Genomic DNA, 20,444 nt, shown 5'->3' with positions numbered 1-20,444 from the left:
TGTCTGTGTATTCCCCTCCCAGCAAAAATGAAGATAAATGCTCCTCTTTAATTTTTGCATGACATAAATGCCCCCCCAACTGGGTGATCATTTTTGTAATACTGATGCAGATTCTCTTAGTCCTTTGTTGCTTACAGCTTTTTAAAAAATGAATGTAATTCCTTAAAGAGAATTAATTTGGCATAGGGATTAAGAGACTGTGTTGGACACCCACATCCCACATCAGAACACATGGGTCAAGCCTCAGTTCCTCTCCTGATTCCGACTTCCTGCTCAAGCGCTTGGGTCCCTGCCACCCACGTGGGAGACTCAGATTGAGTGTCCAGGCGCCTGGCTTCAGCCTCGTCCAGTCTTGGCTATTGCAAACATTTTGTGGAGTGAGCCAATGGATGGCAGTCCTGTCTGCCTGCCTGCCTTTGAAATAAATAAAATGCATTTCAAGTGTTGTTTTACAGTATTATATGTTGTTTAAAGCAGTTTTAGATTTTTTAAAAAATTGAGCAGAAAGTAGTAGAGAGAGTTCCCACACTCATAATTTTCCCTGATGTTAAAATCTTGCATTAATGGAATATGCTTGTTACATTGGAAGACCCAGTATGGACACATTATTAGTAACTATAGCTCGTAGTCTACATTAAGATTTACCCTTTGTTTCCTTTCAGTGGGTGTGATAATCATGCATTACAGTTCCATACAGAATATTTTTACCACCTTAAGAATCCTTCATGCTTCACCTGTTCATCCCCCCACCCCACTCCTAACACCACAAACTCCTGCCAATGACCAGTATTTCTGTGTTGCAGTAGCTTCGCCTTTTCTAGAATGCCCCATAGTTGGCAGTCTGTAGCTCCCATCACTTAGCAATATGCATCTAACTTTCCTCCGTGGCTTTGATAGTCTTTTCCTTTAAGCACTGAATACTATGTCATTGTTCTTCAAGGCACACATTCTAAGACCCCAGCGTGTGGAAGGCGGCAATGCCCTTCCTGGCCAGCCCTGAGCCTCCTGTTGGGGCCTCCCCAGGCAGGAGCACTGTGAGCTGTGTGCCAGTGTGGGAGAGGAACCCCGACTATTAATCTGGGATTCGGGTTGGGAGGCATGCCTCAGCTGGGGTAGGGGTTACTGAGCAACCCTGAGACACTTCTGCCAGAGGCTGAGTCAGGCTCAGAGCAGGACGGTGGTGAAGTGTTTTAAAGAGAGCACTCACAGATATTCCTCCGCGTGGTGGAAGTGTCTCAACGGGTTTTATTAACGATTTTTAAACATTGAAGTAAACGAGTCTCCTGCTCATCCCCTTAATCATTGCTCTGCAGGGGTTTCTGATTCTCTGCGTGTTGAGAACAGTCATACCAACCAGTCTGCAGGAGAAAACAGCTCAGCTTGTCACTGCAGCAAGGACAGCATCAAGACTCTCCCTGGCAGGCGGAGTTAGGAATCCCCAGTTTGATCATTGCGCCCAGAGCAGGTTGTCCTCACAGAAACCCAGATGCTGAGAGATGCCCTCCTTAACCCCTGCTGCGGCAGAATCTGTGTGCTCAGACAGCGTCAGGCAGGAAACGTTCTAGGAGACAGATGCCCTTCACGCGTGTAAGAGCAGGGATTCCTGTGAAGGGAGACGGAGACATTTAAACAACAGACTTTTGTTTTCCTTCTCTCTTGTTTTTGGTGATGTATACATATGTGTGTATGTAGACAAATCTCGGGTTGAAATATACAATCAAACGGCATAACTATGTGACGCACTTAGTGTTGAGATCCAGTAATTGCCGACTAAGTGGTTAAAGGAATTTTATTGAGCTTTCACACAGAAGAGCTAAAAACGATCTTAAAAGCCAGTCATTAGCCAGATGAGGAAGGTGACATTGAATAAATAATTGTGAGCCCAGAAGGGAGGCTGCGTTGTTAAATCCCTGTCTTGATTCCTCGATCCAGAGTGGAAATCGGGGGTGTTGCTTTTAGAGGAGGCGATTCGGGGGCCTGGAGAAAGGAAAGGAGGGGCAGATCACACCTAACAGCAGCAGTGAGCAAGTGCAGCTGCTCCCAGCAGCCGGGGCGGGGCGGAGGGGGGCGTCTGGAGAGGCTGACAAAGGCTGCCCATGCCCACGTGTCACCCTGCAGACCCCACGGTGTTTGCAAGATGCTGTCTTTAGGAGGTGACAGAATGGACCATGTCGAGTTCCCACGAGTCTTACGCATGCTTTGGCTGTGTGTGATACAGTGCCTCTGAATTTATTTTCATTGGGGTTTCATCAGAGACCATGCTAGGGATGTTTGGAGCCCCAATAAGATCATAAATAAACCAGTGATTGTTAGCACAGCTGAGGAAGCAAGAGTGGAAAGTCCCTGTCTTACGGCTCCGTGAGATCATGACAAGCTACCTACAGGGGCGCACTGAGCGAGATAGCTATGGCCTAGCCACCGAGCTGCCTAGCAGGGTTTAGGCCCTGCCCTCTCCCTGGGGTGGGTGGGATGGGGGAGGCAACCTCTCTGATGTCTAAACACTGACCTCTGTTGGCCAGTTGTGCCATGGCTACGGTTTTCTAAATGGGAAGTAAACACAGAACTGTTTAAGCTTTGGGATTTTTAACTGAGCACCTACTATATGCTGAGACGTATCCCAGACTTTAGGCACAGAGCAGTGAATTTGGAGGAAGTAGAAAGACAGACAAATATGCAAGTAAGTGAAACAAATAACACATCAAAAGAGAAGCGCTATGGGAAAAATGAAAGAGTGAGGAAAGTAGGGCAAAAGGAGTTGTTAGTAGGGCTGCTGGGAAAGCCACCTTTTTCTCTCTCAGAAAGAGGGGAGGCCACAGTGTCCAGGCAGAAGGGATTCCCGAGGGCGGCAGCACTGTGTACATGGACCGGGAGGTACAACTGTCTTTGCAATTGAAGACCAGCAAGGAGACCAGAACCATTATTACAGTGCAAACTTCTACAGGCTAATTCTCAGCCATTTCTTTCTCCAAATGAGACGCTGGCTTGGCCAGAACAGAGTTGGCCGTGGTGATAAGAGATGGTCTCATTCTCAGTGTCTTTGGAACAGGAACCAACAGGGTTTGCTTATGCTTTGGATGCGTGTGGCATGAGAGAAAGAGCAGAGAACAGTGTGAGTTCCTGGCCCTAGACCTCAACAACTGGGAAGGATGCGGATACATTTGTGGAGAAGGGGAAGGAAAAGGAGGCAGCAGACAGGGGCCAGTCAGGAGGTCTGTTTCCATCACATTGAGGTTGGCCTACAGATTAGAAACCCTTGGACAACATGGTAGCCAGGATCCAAATACACCCTTGTGAATTTGCTTATCTACATGTATTTTCTGTCTTCTTGTGGGAGGCAAGAAATTAGGTGTAAACCATAGATTATTTTTTTCCCTGTGGTCCCTAACACGTAGCAGCTGCCCAGTGTACACTTGTTGAAATTTCCAAAAACTGAGTACCCGGAGCACGTCCTAGTGACTGCTTGCTCTGTACTATTTTGAGGCTCTCAGCACGCTAGGGAAGTCATGCATGGTCTCGAGTTCAAGGCATTCATGATGCTCAGTGTCCCAGGTGAACATGACATCATGTTAACAGAATCACTGTTTTATTCCAAAATGTCTCCTTTGGCATTGCCAGTGAGTTTAAGCAGATAACACTCCCCTCCAGGAAACTTCAGGCAGACAGACTGAACCATGTAAATTCTCACTGAAGAACCCCTCTTCAACATCTGTTAATGGTCAGCTAACCTTTGAAAATGTGTATGTCCTTACAACAAACCGAACAATAAAATAAAAATAGGTTTGCTATGAATACAGCAGGTGTAAATTTAGGATATGTGTAACAAGGTTTTAATTTTCACCAAAGAAAGAGAAATCTTTATTTGAATCCACATACACTCAGACCAAAAGCAAACACAAAAGCATATTGTATAGCTGGGTGATGAGTGAGGAAACAAACAGCATTTGACTTGGGCTAGCCAGCAGTCAGATTATCTGAATAATCTTTCCTTCTCAGCATGGCTGCTGTAGACTCAGCTGGAGCTTTCCCAAGGACTCCTTTGGGAAGAGGCAAAACCAGAATTTAGGCAGAATGGACCAAAGACAAGCCTTGGGAGTCATGAAGAAAAGTCTCCCAAACCTACCAGGTTAAATAAATTCACTGCCATTTGCTCTTTTTATTGCACATCTTAATACTCTTCTCTCTCCCTATCACTATTATTTTACAAATTTTTAGGTTGACTGTTCTAGCTATGAGACATCAAAACATTTTGTTCTAAGGCTTGTCTTTGGAATTTTGCGGTGAGGAAATAATAAAAGACCTGCAGAGTATCCAAAAGCATTGTATTTCATGGGAAGTATAGCTTCTCTATCTTTGCATGATACCAGTTGTTATAATGGCTTTTTTTTTAATTTAATGAGCTTTGGTAATGTAAAATCTTCAGATAGATTTATCTAAACCTTTACAGGAGATGCTTAGAAGATGAAATACTGGCAGCTCCAAGGAACGTGTATAATGTGGGCCACACGTCAAGGAGCTGTCACTGGTGGGTGTCCGGCCGTGTGCCAGCAAGGAGGCAGCGCATCTTCAAGAGCAGGGATGGTCCAGACACGTGCAGAGCCGAGAGAGACTGCGTGTTTGGAAATAGAGCTCCCAGGAGCAGGGATGTCAGGCAGGAGGAAGTGAACAGTGAGTCTGGTGGAGCATCCTACGAGATATTTACACTTGAGAACTTTGCTTCTTTATGACTTGGAAACACAGCTAAACAATCCCCAAATGTCACCTCCTGTAGCATTTGTTCCTTCTGCTCAGCTTATGTTGTTGATGGCTCTTGGAGGTTTGGGAGAGGATCTGTGGAGTGGGTTCCAGATGGGGCTTCCCACGTACAAGTCAGTGGGCACCCCCCTCTGATTCTGCCACTTGGAGATATAGTTCTACGTGTGTGTACGCAAATGTAGATTGCACATCCCTAATCCGAAAATCCAAAGTCTGAAACTTTCTGAGCACTGACTGATGCTTTAGATTTTGGGGAATTTCAGGTTTTGGACTTTTGGATGAAAGACGCTCAACCAGTGAAGTCTACACAAATTTTCCCAAACCTACAACACGCCAAACCCCAAAGTAGTTCTGTTCCCTAACATTTTGGATAATGGATATTCAGTCTGTATATATGAGGGTATGTTGAAAGGTTCTTGGAAACATGGCATTAAAATATATTTATTTTGGCTGGCGCCGTGGCTCAATAGGCTAATCCTCCACCTTGCGGCGCCGGCACACCGGGTTCTAGTCCCGGTTGGGGCGCCGGATTCTGTCCCGGTTGCTCCTCTTCCAGGCCAGCTCTCTGCTGTGGCCCAGGAGTGCAGTGGAGGATGGCCCAAGTGCTTGGGCCCTGCACCCGCATGGGAGACCAGGAAAAGCACCTGGCTCCTGGCTTCGGATCAGCGCGGTGCGCCGGCTGCAGCGGCGGCCATTGGAGGGTGAACCAACGGCAAAGGAAGACTTTTCTCTCTGTCTCTATCTCTCACTGTCCACTCTGCCTGTCAAAAAAAAAAAAAAAAAGAATTTTGAAATCCATGCATAGCATTTTCATAATACACATGTTCCATGAGCTTTTTGAAGACTCACTTCATGGATTTCAGAGTTCCTTTGCACTAAATAAACATTTCTGAATGCCATTTTTCATGAACTTCTTAAAGGCTCCTTTTATGTGTCTGTGATATAAGTGTTGTTTTGGGAATGGACATGAGTCTTACCCACACTTATGTAAGGTGACTACAATTGTTTAAGGCACACACCATTAAACAATTTTCTGTACCATGACACAAAGCAGGCTCATGCTATTGGATCCTACTTATGTCAAGTAATACTCAACACTGTTGGGGTAGTAGAAAGGTTAAGTTCATCTCTTTGGTAGAATTGTAATATCTTTGGTCATAGGGATAGAGATCAGACAACATAGAGAACCGGTTTCAGGACCAACAACTAGGATTGATTCCCACTTCAATAAACTAATAGCTAGGACATTAGGCAAGTGATTTCTCAGATCTCTTGGAGACTATTTGTAATACTGGAATAGCAATACTCATCTCACTAGTACATTGTGAACATTAAACAAAATACTTTTTATGAAATTGATACCTGGGTGTTTGACAGATGGTAGACACTCAAAAATTTTTAGCTTTCTTTACATCATTAAAACAGCCCAGAATAGGGAGGCGTTTGGCTCAGTGATTAAGTTGTTACGTGGAACACCTGCATCCCATGTTGGAGTGCCTGCTTTGAATCCCAGCTTCTCTGCTTCCAATCGACATTCCAGTCCACACACACCCTGACAAGCAGTAGGTGATCACTGCAACCCACGTGGGAGATCCAGATTGAGTTCTAGGCACCTGGCTTTGGTCTGGCCCATCCCTGACTGTTATGGCCATTTGAGGAGTGAACTAGTAGGTGGAAGATCTACCCACCTGCCTCTCTTACCTCCTCCCTCCTCTCCCTACCTCCCTTTCAAATAAAATGAAAATAAATAATTTTTAAAATAAACAGCCCCGAATGATTATGAAACTTTTCCCCAGATGTGTACACTTGTGTGTAGGCTCATGCTCATACACACACAACAGAAGTGGGCTTCCACACGGATTCTCTCCAGCTGTCCTATCTGAACACATTTATCTGCTTCCAGTAAACCTTGTCATTCAAGAAGTGTGTATTTAACTAAAATGATCAGAGTTGTCAAAGAAGATACAGAAGGTTAAGCAGAAGAGTCACACTCCATGTCCATTCCATGGAAATTTATTACTTTCCACAGTTGTATTAGTATTTAATGGTTTATGAGTAGGTATAATGCAAGTGTATGAAGTTCAGTGGACATTTTCACTATTGTATAGAGCCGATGCTTATTTGGATTTACCCACATAGCTCCCGTTTCCTTGCTCTTCATTTCTCCCTGCATCTACAAACCTCTCTCTAGATTCTTTGTGGGTTTTTTTTTTTTTCCTTCTGAAAGCTTACTCTAGTATTTTCTGTAGAGCAGTTCTGTTGCTGGTGAGTTCCCTTAATTACTGTTTGTCTGAAACGTCTTTATTTTGCCTTCATTCTTGAAGAAGCTTTGTGCTCTGTATAGAATGCTTGATTGGCAACTCTGTTACCTCAGCACTTTAAAGATATTCCATTGTCTTCCGGCTCCCATTATTTTTGTTGACGGAGAGTGTGAATGTAATTGTTACTGATTTGAGGTAATGTCTGTTTGATCTGGAGGCTTTTAAGATTTTTCTTTCCTGTCTCTGGCTTAGAGCAGTTTAACTATAACCTGCTTGGGTGAGGATATTTCCTCACTCTTCTTTCTTGGGGCTAAGTCTTCTTGAGTTTGTGACTTCCCTCTTGTTAGTCTGGGAAAATTCAAGTATTAGTTCTCTTTCCTCCTAGGATTCAAATTGTGCATCTATTAGACCTTCTCAATGTATCTTCTGTCTCTTAGGCTCTCCTCTGAATTAGCCCCCCCCCTTTTTTTGTACCTTTGATTCATTTTTTGTAGTTTCTTCTAAAGCTCTTAATCTAGTTCAGAATCCAATTACAGAACCCAGTTCACTAATTCTTTCTTCAACTGTGTCTATTCAGCTGGAAAATTATCTTGATCTTAGTGAATATAGTGCTTTCATTCTAGAGTGTCCAGAAATATTTTAAAAATAAATTAGACTTGGGGCAGGCATAACGGGTAAAGCCGCTGGCTGCAGTGCCGGCATCCTGTATGGATGCCAGTTCAAGTCCCGGCTGCTCCACTTCCGATCCAGCTCTCTGCTATGGCCTTGGGAAAGCAATGGAAGATGGTCCAAGTTCTTGGTCCCCTGCACCCCCGTGGGAAACCTGGAAGAAGCTCCTGGCTTCAGATTGGCCCAGCTCCAGCCATTGCAGCCATCTGGGGGTGTGAACCAGTAGATGGATAGAAGACCTCTCTCTCTCTTTCTTTCTCTTTCTCTCTCTCTCTCTCTGCCTTTCAAATAAATAAATATATCATTTAAAAAATTAAGATTCTAGTTTTCTCCCCACTCCTCAAGCTTGTGTTTCATCTCCTGAAATATTGTAAGCAGGGTCATTTTTAAGTCTCTGGTGATTACCAGAAGCCCCTGTGGGTCTGTTCTTATGATCAGATGTTTTGTCTTTATTAGTTTTGCTTCTCTCTTGGTCTCCTCATTCTTCCTCCCTTTTCAAAATTGAATGGTAATGTAGTATTTGCAACAGTGTGGAAATAATTCAAGAGCTGAATCCAGTGTTAGAGACTGAGATGATTAAGATTTGACTTCAGACCTTGGAAGGCCTATCCACTTCTGATGCACCCTTACTTTTAAGGCATAGTGTTTGGGATCAGAGGTTAAAAATCGGGGTTCGGGGCCGGTGCTGTGGCACAGTGGGTTAATGTCCTGGCCTGAAGCGCCCGGCATCCCATATAGGCGCCAGTTCTAGTCCCGGTTGCTCCACTTCCAATCCAGCTCTCTGCTGTGGCCTGGGAAAGCAGTGGAGGATGGCCCAAGTGCTTGGGCCCCTGCACCCAAGTTGGAGACCCAGAAGAAGCTCCTGGCTCCTGGCTCCTGGCTTCAGATTGGCGCAGCTCTGGCCATTGTGGGCATCTGGGGAGTGAACCAGTAGATGGAAGACTTTCTCTCTGTCTCTACCTCTCTCTGTAACTCTGTCTTTCAAATAAATAAAATAAATCTTAAAAAAAAAGCGGGGTTCACCAAAGATCACCGTCCCTTGGTGTACCCTGCACTGCATTACACACACACACAAAATGCTATTGAGATTCCCAGAAGCCCACTTAATCTTATAACTGCTCTACTTTGAAATATTCAAAGTTGGCTTGGAACACCACCAGGTTCAAATCTGTGGGCTATCATATCCTTTTCTGGTTTGACACAGTTAAGTTTTTTACTGTCTTATTTCTGTCCAGTGCCTTTAAACAGTGTTTTTTTAATTATTTATTCATTTATTTATTTGCTTGAAAGTTACACAGAGAGAGTGAGAGACAGACAGATCGTCATCTGCTGGTTCACTCCTGAGATGGCTGCAATGGCTGGGGCTGAGCCAGGCTGAAGCCAGGAGCTTCTTCTGGGTCTCCCAAATGGGTGGCAGGGGCCTGAACCCTTGATCCACCCTCCACTGCTTTTTCTAGGCCATTAGCAGGGAGTTGGATCAGAAGTGGAGCAGCTGGGACTCATACTGGCACCAACATGGCATGCTGGCATCAACACCACAACACTGGCCCTGATAAAAATGCTTTTTAACATTTTCTTCAGAATTTTTAATTTTGTTGTTTTTATGGTATTTTTGTTGTTGTTGTTGACAGCTTCCAGTTTTCCTTAGTAGGAAGCTTGTTCCAAAATTGCCTAGTCTAATACATCTCAAACAGCCATTGAAAATTGACTTTTTAAACTACTTCATTGCTCTCTCTCTAAATTTTTTATAATGTTGAATAAATTTAATTTCATGAGAATTAAACTCTTAAAAGCATCGGGTGCCTTTCAGACTTTGGCTATTTTGCAAATACCCATCCCGTACCCTCTCCTTGCCTTTGTTTGTGATACTTAAATGTCTCCTTGTAGCCCCACCTCTGGCATGGAGCAGGATTGGAAGCAGAGCCACCAGCCCACACACTCGTGCTCCTATGAGAGCCCAGCATTGCCACCGGCGGCTGAACCCTGCTGTACCACAATGCTGACCCCCAGCTGACTTGTTTTAACAGAGACCAGGGATAGAGCTAATGCTAAGTGAAGTATTTGGATACTGAATGGACCTTTTCACTGGACCGTTTTCTGCATTGGCTCCTGCCCAGCTTCTCTATGTAGTAAACGCAGATACAACAGGCAGCAAAGGGCCTCATTGTGTTGTGTTGCTAGGGAAGGGAAGTTTGTTAGTGGAGTCTAATTTATTAACATGCAGCCTGTGTGTGTGTGTGTGAGTGGGGGAGGAAGGAAGGAAGGAAGGAAGGAAGGAAGGAAGGAAGGAAGGAAGGAAGGAAGGGAAGGAAGGGAAGGAAGGGAAGGAAGGGAAGGAAGGGAAGGAAGGGAAGGAAGGGAAGGAAGGGAAGGAAGGGAAGGAAGGGAAGGAAGGGAAGGAAGGGAAGGAAGGGAAGGAAGGGAAGGAAGGGAAGGAAGGAAATCATACAGAGCTCTCACTGGTTTCCCTCCTGTCTGCCTCTCTGTCTCTCCCTGTTCCCACAGGTCAGCGTGGAAGTCTTGGTCGAGTATCCTTTTTTTGTGTTTGGACAGGGCTGGTCGTCCTGCTGCCCGGAGAGAACCAGCCAGCTCTTTGATCTGCCGTGTTCCAGACTCTCAGTAGGTGACGTCTGCATCTCGCTCACCCTCAAGAACGCCAAGAATGGCTCTGTTAAAAAGGGCCAGCCCGCAGATGCTGCCAGTGTCCTGCTGAAGCGCTCAAAGACCGACAGCCTGGCGGGCAGCAGACACAGGTACGCCGAGCAGGAGAACGGGCTCAATCAGGGAAGCGCTCAGATGCTGTCTGAGAACGGTGAACTGAAGTTTCCAGAGAAGATGGGCTTGCCCGCAGCACCCTTCTTCACGAAAGTAGAACCCAGCAGGCCCGCGGCCGCGAGGAAGAGGAGGTGGTCGGCGCCGGAGACCCGCAAACTGGAGAAGTCGGAGGACGAGCCGCCTTTGACTCTTCCCAAGCCTTCTCTGATTCCTCAGGAGGTCAAGATTTGCATCGAGGGCCGGTCTAACGTGGGCAAGTAGAGGCAGAGCGGACGAGGCGCCGCGGCCGTCCCGTGCCCTTCCTTCGTATCCAGATTACTGTACTGTAGGCTAAATAACACAGTATTTACATGTTATCCTCTTACTTTAGATTTCTGTTCTAACCTTGTCATTACAGTTACAGCAGGTGTGTCGCAGGAGACTGGTGCATACGCTTTGTCCGCGAGTGTCTGTCGGGGAGTGGCGGGTGGGCCACTGGCAGGCAGGGCAGCAGCCGGCAGGTGCCCGGGCCCGCCGGGGTCCCGAGAGAGGCCAATGGGAAGGGACCTGCAGGGGTAGAGGGGCGTGTGCCTGTGAGGGTGCGTGGGGGCCACAGCGGGCGGGTGAGAGGGTCTCTCGGCCCCTGCCTCCCTCTGTGCTGCCCTCTTGCCTTCAGCGGGGGCTGGGGGTAGGGGGCGGTACAGAGCAGCATCCTCCTGGGGTTCCCACATTCAAAGTCAACATCAGGACCCCAGCTTCAGGGCAGGCGGCAGATGGAAAGGAAAGCTCTCCGTTTCAAAGAACGTTTTTCTCTCCAACACATTTTACAATAAAAGCAACTTTTAATCATATAGAGATATATTTCCCCCTATGGGGCCTTGACTGCACTGATACATATTTCTTTTTTTTAAAGAGCAACTGCCACACGTGGGATTTCATTTCTGCTTTACTAGTGCAGTGATGTCGCCAAGGGTGTCGCTGTGGGCAGGGAGGCCCTGCCCGTATCACCCTTCCCACCCCCAACACAGCTTGCACCATGATGGGGGGCTGGGGCTGGGGTGAGGGAACACCCTCGCTGGTTCTGTGCAGTGCTAGGAGAACCAGTCCGATCCTAGCCTTGTGGCTCCAGAAAGGTAGATGCAGACCACCCAGCAGTGAGAGCACCAGGAGCTCTCGCGCTGAGTTGGCAAAGTCTTTGTGTCTTTGCAGTCCTACTTAAGAGTCCATGGCAATGGACAGCACGGGTGCCACTGCTTTCAGATTCCAGTGTGACACGAGGAATTCGATTCTGAAAATGAGCATAGATTCCTGTTTTCTAAGCACTTACAATGCCTGTCACCCTTTATCATCAAGCATCTTGATCTGTGTCATTCAACGAGTACTGTATCTCACTTTCAACTTTCGGGAAAGAAAATCAACCAACACACAAAAACTAAGTTGCTTTCTTTTTTGTTTGTCAACACTGTTAACTGCATTTCAGCTCTGCAGAGTTGCTCCCGGCAAGATTTGGAAAGTCTCCGTGTGGTTGAAAGGGACGAACGTGAATGACGAGCTAGTGTATGACAGAAAATGACCACCAAGTACTACCTGACAGGAGGCACTTGTCACTTTGATGTTGGAGAAGGAGTGAAAGGCATATATGCAGAGTTGGCAGAGAAACAGAGAGAAGGGATGGAGAGAAGCCTCATTTTTGTCCAGTGTTTTTCCTTTTAAGATGAACTTTTAAAGAACCTTGCGATTTGCACATCTTGAGTTTATAATTGGTGTGATATTCCTGCAGTTTTTACCTAATAACATTGTGGGAAAGGTTTGGGGGACTGAACGAGCATAAATAAATGTAGCAGAATTTCTTTCTAAACTGCCTAAGCTCTAGGCTGTTTTATAAGGTTATGTTCCTTTCAGAATTCACTTTGGTCTTTCTGCCGCCTCTGTCACAAAAAGCCAGGTCTCAGCAGGACAACCTGGAGAACTGTCTTCAGACTCACTGAGAGAGTTTTCCATCAACATTTGTATTTGTGAGCAAGTTTTTTTTTTTTTTTAAAGACTTACTTTACTATTGTTGTTATTAATGTTTTCAGATGACTTTTTTTTTTCTATTTGGAATCCAATCAAGATTTCGTGTTTGGTACAAACCCAGAAAGGGTATTTCATAGGTTACATCTTTCATTCCCAGATATCTGATATCATTTGTGGGTTTTGAGTGCATTTTAAAATGCTTAAAAAAAAGGTTTTATAAGCAGGGAGAAATTTTTGACTGTTGTTTGGATGGCTGCAGCTAACCTGAGAAAGTACTTACTCGATGTTTCTGTGGCCATTGAAAATAGGACTTCTGCCATTTTATGAATTTACAAAAGAAAATATGCTACCATCAACCCACATGTTGGCTCCCTAGGATTCCTTTACATTTGGTTCTCACAGGGACTAATGATTCTTATAAACCATTTTCTGGGGTGTACCAAAAACATCTGAGTAGGTTAAGAATAGCTAGACTCTTTCCTTGAATTTTCTAGCTGAGCTGGTGGGGTGGGACCTGGTGGGCCCTCCCACCCTCGCGGTCACACTGCTTCTGTAGTGTTGTATTTTTTTAAACATTTCCGTTTAGAGAACTTGCTTAATCTTCCATATATTCTGCTCAGGGCACTTGCAATGAATAGGTTTTGTTTTTCCCTTTTGTTTTTTTTAACCTTTGATGGTAAGAGGACTCTGGGGCTGCCACACAGACTTTGCTCTCAGTGGTACCACTATCTACAACTCACGTGGACTCAGAGAGACACGATACCCCTCTTGCTTACTTTCCGTACTGAACTGACCGGATCCACCACCCCAACACTAAAACGGGAAAACACACATGGTTTGGAGCAATAGGAACATCCTCATGCTTTTCATGGTTCTGTTTCAGGTATAGGAATTGTAAAACAATTGGTTCTTTCTAAACATCTGTCCCATTTCACACACTCTTGCTTTTTTTTTTTTTTTTTTTTTTTTTAGAATGTGCAATACTTTCCGTGCCAATAGAATCTGACCAGTGTGCTATAGTGAAAGCTCATTCCTTTTAGGCTTATTCCTTGTTCACGTGATCTTTCCAATCTCTTCCCCCCCCCCCGCCCTCCCCCTCCCCCCCGGTTCTGGCCAGGGAAGGGCAGCCTCCTCCCGCCTTTCCCACTGCGAGTGCTGAGTGTTGGGGCAGGAGCCTGCAGGAGCCCCCAGTGTCTGTCACCCCACTGCAGGATGGGGCCAGCTGAGGAGACCCCAGGGAGAACCACACGGAATAGTGATGATGGAGCATGGACAGGAAGGAGGCAGGTGGATTTCTGGGGCGCACTCTGGAGCAACGTAGGCTGGAGGCGACCCATTTTCCATGGTCTCGAGGCCTGTGTCCTCTGAGCGTGGGGCAACAAGTGTGACCTGTTGTGTGCATGCGTGCTGAGTGTGCTGGCCCGTGACCGTGGAGGGGACCACCTGCCAACCATGGTCTCTGTCCCTGTAGCAGCTTTCTCTTGAAAGAGGAAGAATGCACAGAGGGCAGAGAAGCCCCCTCTCGTCCCCCGACGCTGGCGTGCCCCTGGCTGTGGCCAGCGCTCTGTGTAGCAAACCTGTGGATGACAGGGGTTGAAATTCTGTAGTGCCCCTCCACTGCCAAGGATCAGCCGCATGCCGTGCACCATGTCCACTTGGTAGGCGTGCCTCAGAGCCGGCTCGCATGCTCGCTTTCTTTCCCGTTTTCCATTTTTAAACTACTAACAGCAGGCCTTCTGTGTTTACAACTGAACACAATCACCAAGAAATTAGTCAGGGCGAAAAGAAAAAAAAAAAAACTAATAATACTATTCATAAGAAACCAACAAACAAGAACCTCTCTGTATAGGGATTTCTAAATATATAAAAATGACTGTTCCTTAGAATGTGTTTAAGAATCTTTGAGTTTGCCTGGGCCACCTTGGGGCAGGGGGTGGGATGGGTGTGGCGAGGGACGCCACTTACCTCAAATCTGTGAACGTGGAATCCAGACTGCCCTGTCATCTGGACTTCCAGGATCCTCGTGTGCGCGCGTCGGTTCTGGGTTTCTCTGCGCCGCGCCCACTTTGGCTTGGGGTAACCTGAGTTTGTCGGTGGCGTTGACCCCACTTGTCACAAGGAGTTGTGAGCCTGTGTGTTGTGTGTGAGGTGAGTGTGATGGGCCCCCCTCCTTTTTTCTCCCCCCGTACAGGGAACACTCTGCGGAAACTTCACACCTCTTACTCAGGGACGGGGCTGGTGTGTGGGGTACACGGGGGTGTCCGGAAGCAGCACTTTGACTGCTCTGGAGTAGGGTTGTACAATTTCAAGGACTGTTTGGATTTCCTGCATCTTGTGGATGACTCCTTAGATACGCATAGATCGCAATATAATGCTGCATGTTCGGGACGAACAGTAGCTCCTAGTAATCCTAAAATCCACTCTTTGCACATAGTTTTGATCTTTCCTGAAATACGTTGCCAAAATTTATATTTTTGGTTGTTGTCTTCGTCGTGGCTTTGGGTTTTTGTTTTTGTTTCTTAAGGAAACAATCAATATCCTTTAACACCTGTGACTACTAAGGAAACCTATTTCTTCCATAGAGAAACATCTTAGATGCTTTTGAAGACACTAACACCATGCTATTTCAGACATGGGTGAGGGCCCCAGGGGGGCAGAGGGCCGAGCTTTGTGTGGCAGGCTGGTTGTCATGGCTACTGGGTCATGAACCTGCAAGGAACCCAGCCGCCTGGTCCCTTCCCTCCCGAAGGCCACCCCCCCCCCCCGCCCCCGCCCTGCTCCTCCAACCTCGTCACCCTCCACGATTCCAGGTAAAAACCGGGGCCAGGGGCCCTGTGTGTTGGGCGGTGACCCGAAAGGGAAGAGCATTACAAACTCGGTTTGTTTTTAAAATGGTGTGGGGGCCTTTGCTTCCACCTTTGTCTTTTTAACCCAGGATTTCTGAAATAGAGAACTTAAGAACACATCAAGTAATAAATACACAGAGCATATACTTTTTTTTAATGAAGCACAGGCATAGGCTATTGTGTTGGGCTGGTTTCCACCCATTTCCACAGTGTTCTATTTCTGTTGGTAGGGAAGGTCCAAACGAGTTGCACACCTCTACTTCGGAGCTGAGATTTCTTTGACATAGATGACCTCGCTTCAGATTTGTTACCTTACCGATAGGATCTGTTCTTGTAGTACTATACCTTGTGGGAAGTTTTTTTTTTTTTTCTAATGTACACCTAATTTGAGAAGCTGAAGAAAACGAATTTTGAAGCACTCACTTTGAGTACAGGTAATGTTTAAAAAAAATTGCACAAAAGAAAAATGAATGTCGAGACGCTTCATTCAGTGTTTGAAAGATACGGATCTGTTGAAACGAGTTTCATAGTTTGTTTGTAAAAAAAAAAAAAAAACAGCAGAGAAGGGTTGAAAGTTCCATGTGGTTTTTTTTGTTTTTTTGTTTTTTTTTTTTGTACATAGAAATGTGTCATGATGTCTAAGTGATCAGCTGTGTATGGTTCTGGCCTGGAAGAATTCTTACGTAAAAGGCTCTTAAACTAGACCTGTGCTTCCTGTTGCGCTGTTCACAGCGCCCCGCCTGAGGGAGGGGACTGGACTCTGCTACTCAGAAGACTGCTCGTTCCTGCGCTCAGTGCTTCCCTGAGCTCCCTTGTTAGTCGCCACTCTTAAGCCATTGCAATTCCTTGTCCTCCAGAGGTGATGTCTGACCTTCTCAGCACTTCTTGTTCCTCTAAACCCAAAGAATATAACCCTGAACAGGAAGTGTTTGTAACAAGTGATCCTAGCTACCAAGAAAACAGGATTCATTATGGGGACAGAAAACCCACAATTGGTTAGCCGTCTTCGAAGCCCCAACCACCCCCCCCCCCCACCTCATTTAAGTGGTTAAATGGAAACACCTTTATTAAGTGGTGAAATCAATTGAAACAACTCATTTTTTTTATTTTAAAAAGAGGCCAAGATCAATATGGAACTTCTCAGAAGTCATTTTATTGTCCAAAAACCAGGCTGGAGGACAGCTGTGGGTGAGTTAGCAAACCCCCCCCCCCCCCCCCCCGCAGCTCTTCAATTCAGAATCTCCCCTCCCTTCTTGGCTGGGTGCAGCTGCTCTGGTTGCTAACATCCACCTGTACCAGGGCAGCAGGAAACAGCGGCTTCGGTTTTTCACGTCCCCATGACTTGCATACAAACGGTTCAACTTGTATTAAAAAGAAATGCATTTGGCCAATCGGTAGACCCTCTGCAGTAACAGTCTCTTAAGAATCCCCAAGGACTTCCCTTGTCTGAAAGGACTCCAGTCTTCCACTGCAGATTCATTGGAGACTTCACCCACCCCCACCCCTCCCTACCCCTCCCCCTTCAGTTCATTTGTCCGTTTGCTGTCTGGATGGCCCATGAGCTTGTCTCCTTTTCTGTGGCTACTCGGAAGGCCTCCGTGGCAAGCGCTGTTTACAGTGATCCTTACCAAGATAACCCGCGGTACTCCAGAATTTCTAAGGCCGAGGTGGCACTAGCTTAGGGCTGTGGGCTACCAAGAGCACCACCCACAAGCGCCATGCACAGACTTCCACCTGTTCTTTACAATCTGGCGCAGGATTGGGGCAAATCCTTTTGTCGGTGAACTCGACACCTGTGCATCCGGTTGTCCGAGTGCTGCCCTCTTGGCTGGGACTCGTCCTCCCCAGCCTGCACTGCTCCACTGCAAACCCGAGTCCACTGAAGGAGGTTCCAGTAGAGTCCTTGTCAGTATTGGTGGTGGCCTTCCGAGCAGACAGCACCCTCCTCCTCTCTCAACAGCAAGGTCCCGGCCTCAGAGCCATGTCCGAGATTGGTCCCACTGGGTGTCCTAGTTTAGGGTGGGCACCTGCCCAGCCTCCACTCATATGCCTCTCACAGGCCAAGGGAAATCAGATCCCAGCACTTGGGTTGAGGGCACTACCAGACTGGAGATGGAGGGAAGGAATGATGTTTTGCACCTTATTGAAAAGAAAATTTTAAGTGCATACATAGCTAAGAGCTTTTATTGTGACAGGAGAACTTTTTTCCATATGCGTGCATACTCTGTAATTCCAGTGTAAAATATTGTACTTGCACTAGCTTTTTTAAAACAAATATTAAAAAAATGGAAGAATTCATATTCTATTTTCTAATTGTGGTGTGTCTATTTGTAGGATACACTCAAGTCTGTTTATTGAATTTTATGGTCCCTTTCTTTGATGGTGCTTGCAGGTTTTCTAGGTAGAAATTATTTCATTATTATAATAAAACAATGTTTGATTCAAAATTTGAACAAAATTGTTTTAAATAAATTGTCTGTATACCAGTACAAGTTTATTGTTTCAGTATACTCGTACTAATAAAATAACAGTGCCAATTGCAAAGGTGTCTTTGTCTTCTGTTGGGTCCTCAGAGAGGCTGAGAAAACAGTGAAGAGCCTCTTAAAGGCACATGCCCTTATCTGACACCATGGCTCATCTGGCTCACATCACACCTCCTGTTTGAACCACTGCAGGGTTCTGCCTGCAGCCCACAACTGGCAGCTGCGGCACCATCGGCGCATTCTCTACCATTTGGCTGGAAACTGGATGGTGGTCTGAAGTGGCAGGATCATTTGTTTTTCCTGTGGTTCCTGCTGGGGAGAAATTCCATCAGCAGCTTCCTTGCTGGCGTCATGTGTGCCCCACGGGTTTGCACTGGGCTGTCTTGAAAAAGACATGGCATAGCAGATGCCAAGGACCTGAGGCTCCCGTGGGCTCCCCCCTACTCCCACACGTGGCCATCGAGCCCTTCCAGCCTGAAGGTTATGCAGAGGTGAAAACCTTTGGGGTTCAAGGTCTGAGTTTTTACTTAGCCCAAGGAGGAACGGGAACACTTTCCGTCCACACTCTTCTGGGTTAGGGGCTCGGGGAACAGCCAAGCACAACTCTTGCCGGGATCTCAGGGCTGAGGTCCTGACACTGTCTGTGTGAAGAATGGGCCTTAAACCAGTGGTGGGTGGGTGAGCCTCACAGACCAGACCAGAAGGGCCAGCCCAAGTTCTCTCCACAGCCGTCCAGGCAAACAGGCCAGCACACGGTGGGCCAGCCTGGCAGTGGCATCTCAACTCTGAGTTCCCCAATCCAGTAAGTTTGGGGTCTGGTGGCTGTGACTGGCTACACTGCTGAGGCTGGCACTGTGGGGCAGCGGGTTAAGCCACTGCCTGCAACACCACTATCTAATATCGGAGTGTGGCTTTGAGTCCCAGCTGCTTAGCTTCCTACCCAGCTCCCTGCTAATGGACCTGGGAAAAGCAGAAGATGGCCCGAGTGCTTGGGCCCCTGCCACTCACATGGGAGATACGGGTGGAGTTCCAGGCTCCTAGGCTTCAGCCTGGCCTAGCGCTGACCATTGCAGCCATACTGGAGAGTGAGCCAGTGGATGGAAGAAAACTCAAGACTCTCCATCTCTCTCTACAACTGCTTAGGGAAAAGCTGCAGCTTCATGTGCTACAGCCGAGTAGGTTTTGCAACCACCAAGAGCATGACCAAGGCCCACAGGTGGGGCAGCCCCAGGTGAATGGGGCCACATTCACAAGTGCCCCCCAACACAGATACACACATACTCAGGCACCCGAAGCCCAGGGGCTGGTCAGCCCGACGGCAGAGCTGCACACCAAATCCTGGGGTCCTGGATGGTAGCTGGTGTGGCAGGAGCTCTGCCCATTCCTTCTTCCTGGAGGCAGAGGGCACCCGCTGGGAAGGGAGCATGATGCAGTCTCATGCGTTTCTGGCTTCGCTTTCCCTGACAACTGAATTGCAAGGGACCTGCCTTCGCTTTGTGAAACAGAGCAAGGTCACAGTCGGCAAAATGTCCACATGGGCAGGATACAGCAGCATGCCTTGCTGCAGGCAGCAGGGCCCCAAGGTGCCCCCCACACACCCTCAGCACAGCACGAGAGCCCGAGCTGAGAAAGGGGATGCTGGTGACCCTGGCCACGGTAGCAGGAGCGTGGCGGACACGGTCCCGAGTTCCCCAACTATGGGTTCTCAAAGATTTCCATTCCTTCCCTCTCTCCTCCTGATTTTGCAATACAGCAGCTCTGATAAACCTAACCAACTCCAGGACTCGTGTGGAACACGCCGTCCACGGCACCAGCAGGACAGGCTCACAGCCTGCACCAACCAGCAGAGAGAGAGAAGGCTGGGGCGGGGGAGGGGAGTGCCAGGAAAACCCTGCAGTCCACTCCACGTTAAATCTCCCCTTGACCCTCACCTGGGTCCCCAGAGGGCAGCCGCTCCCCTCTGCAGGCACAGGAGGGCTCTTTGTAGCAGCTGCCAAGGCCAGGCACACGTCCCTTCTCAAGGGCAGTGGGTGTGGACCACAGTTAACTAACCACCACCCAGCAGTCCTGTGCGGCCCTCCCATGGGAGCATCCACACCGTGACAAGGGAACGGGCTCACATCCTAAGCCCGTGCCTCCGACGCCGCCACTGCTGAAAGCTTCTGCTGTCTTCCATCGGGACACCACCTGCTGCCTCGGTGACCAGCCTCTCAGTGAGAGCGCCCATGGAACCACGGAAGCGTTCACGGCCCCTTTAACAACAGCCAGCCTCACAAATGGGGTCTGGAGAGAGAGGATGGAAAGGATGGACTCGAGCAAAACGACAGGGACGTGGCGCCCAGTGTAGTCATAGATGACAACTCCTGGGAGGCACGTGACAAAGGTTCTGGTGAAAATAACACAGCTACAACCTCGCAAGTAGGATCTGGATCTGGGGGGACAATTCCTCATGTTCACCTGTCCACTCAACCTTTCCTGGTAGCCAAGAGCCGGGAGGGGGGTGGCAGTGGCTCTGACTCCAGCTGGCTCCCTGCCCCAGTGCTTATCTGCTGTGAGCCAAGGTGGGGCTGAGCCCCTCACCCGTCCAGGAAGGAGGCAGACAACCCCCAGGGCCCCCTACAACTTGGCTCCTGCAAATGCAGACTCCAGCACGCAATCAGGTC

At 47.5% G+C, this 20,444-nt stretch overlaps 1 protein-coding gene across 28 annotated transcripts in view; it reads left to right on the top strand.

Annotated features, from left to right (window-relative positions):
• Positions 1–17,842, top strand: part of ATXN1 (ataxin 1) — a 451,593-nt gene extending 433,751 nt beyond the window's left edge. For all 28 annotated transcript variants that reach the window (XM_051832601.3, XM_089333309.1, XM_089333314.1 and 25 more), the window contains one exon: positions 10,188–17,842. In XM_051832601.3, coding sequence (XP_051688561.1) covers positions 10,188–10,718 — 531 coding nt within the window. In that variant the 3' untranslated portion in view covers positions 10,719–17,842. The remainder of the gene's footprint in view (positions 1–10,187) is intronic.
• The last annotated feature ends 2,602 nt before the right edge of the window (positions 17,843–20,444 follow it).

This window comes from Oryctolagus cuniculus, chromosome 5 (assembly GCF_051225735.1).
Source record: "Oryctolagus cuniculus isolate XC-2025 breed Fujian yellow rabbit chromosome 5, ASM5122573v1, whole genome shotgun sequence".
In the NCBI taxonomy this organism is placed as follows: domain Eukaryota; kingdom Metazoa; phylum Chordata; class Mammalia; order Lagomorpha; family Leporidae; genus Oryctolagus; species Oryctolagus cuniculus.
This window is presented reverse-complemented; position numbering and strand designations above follow the sequence as displayed.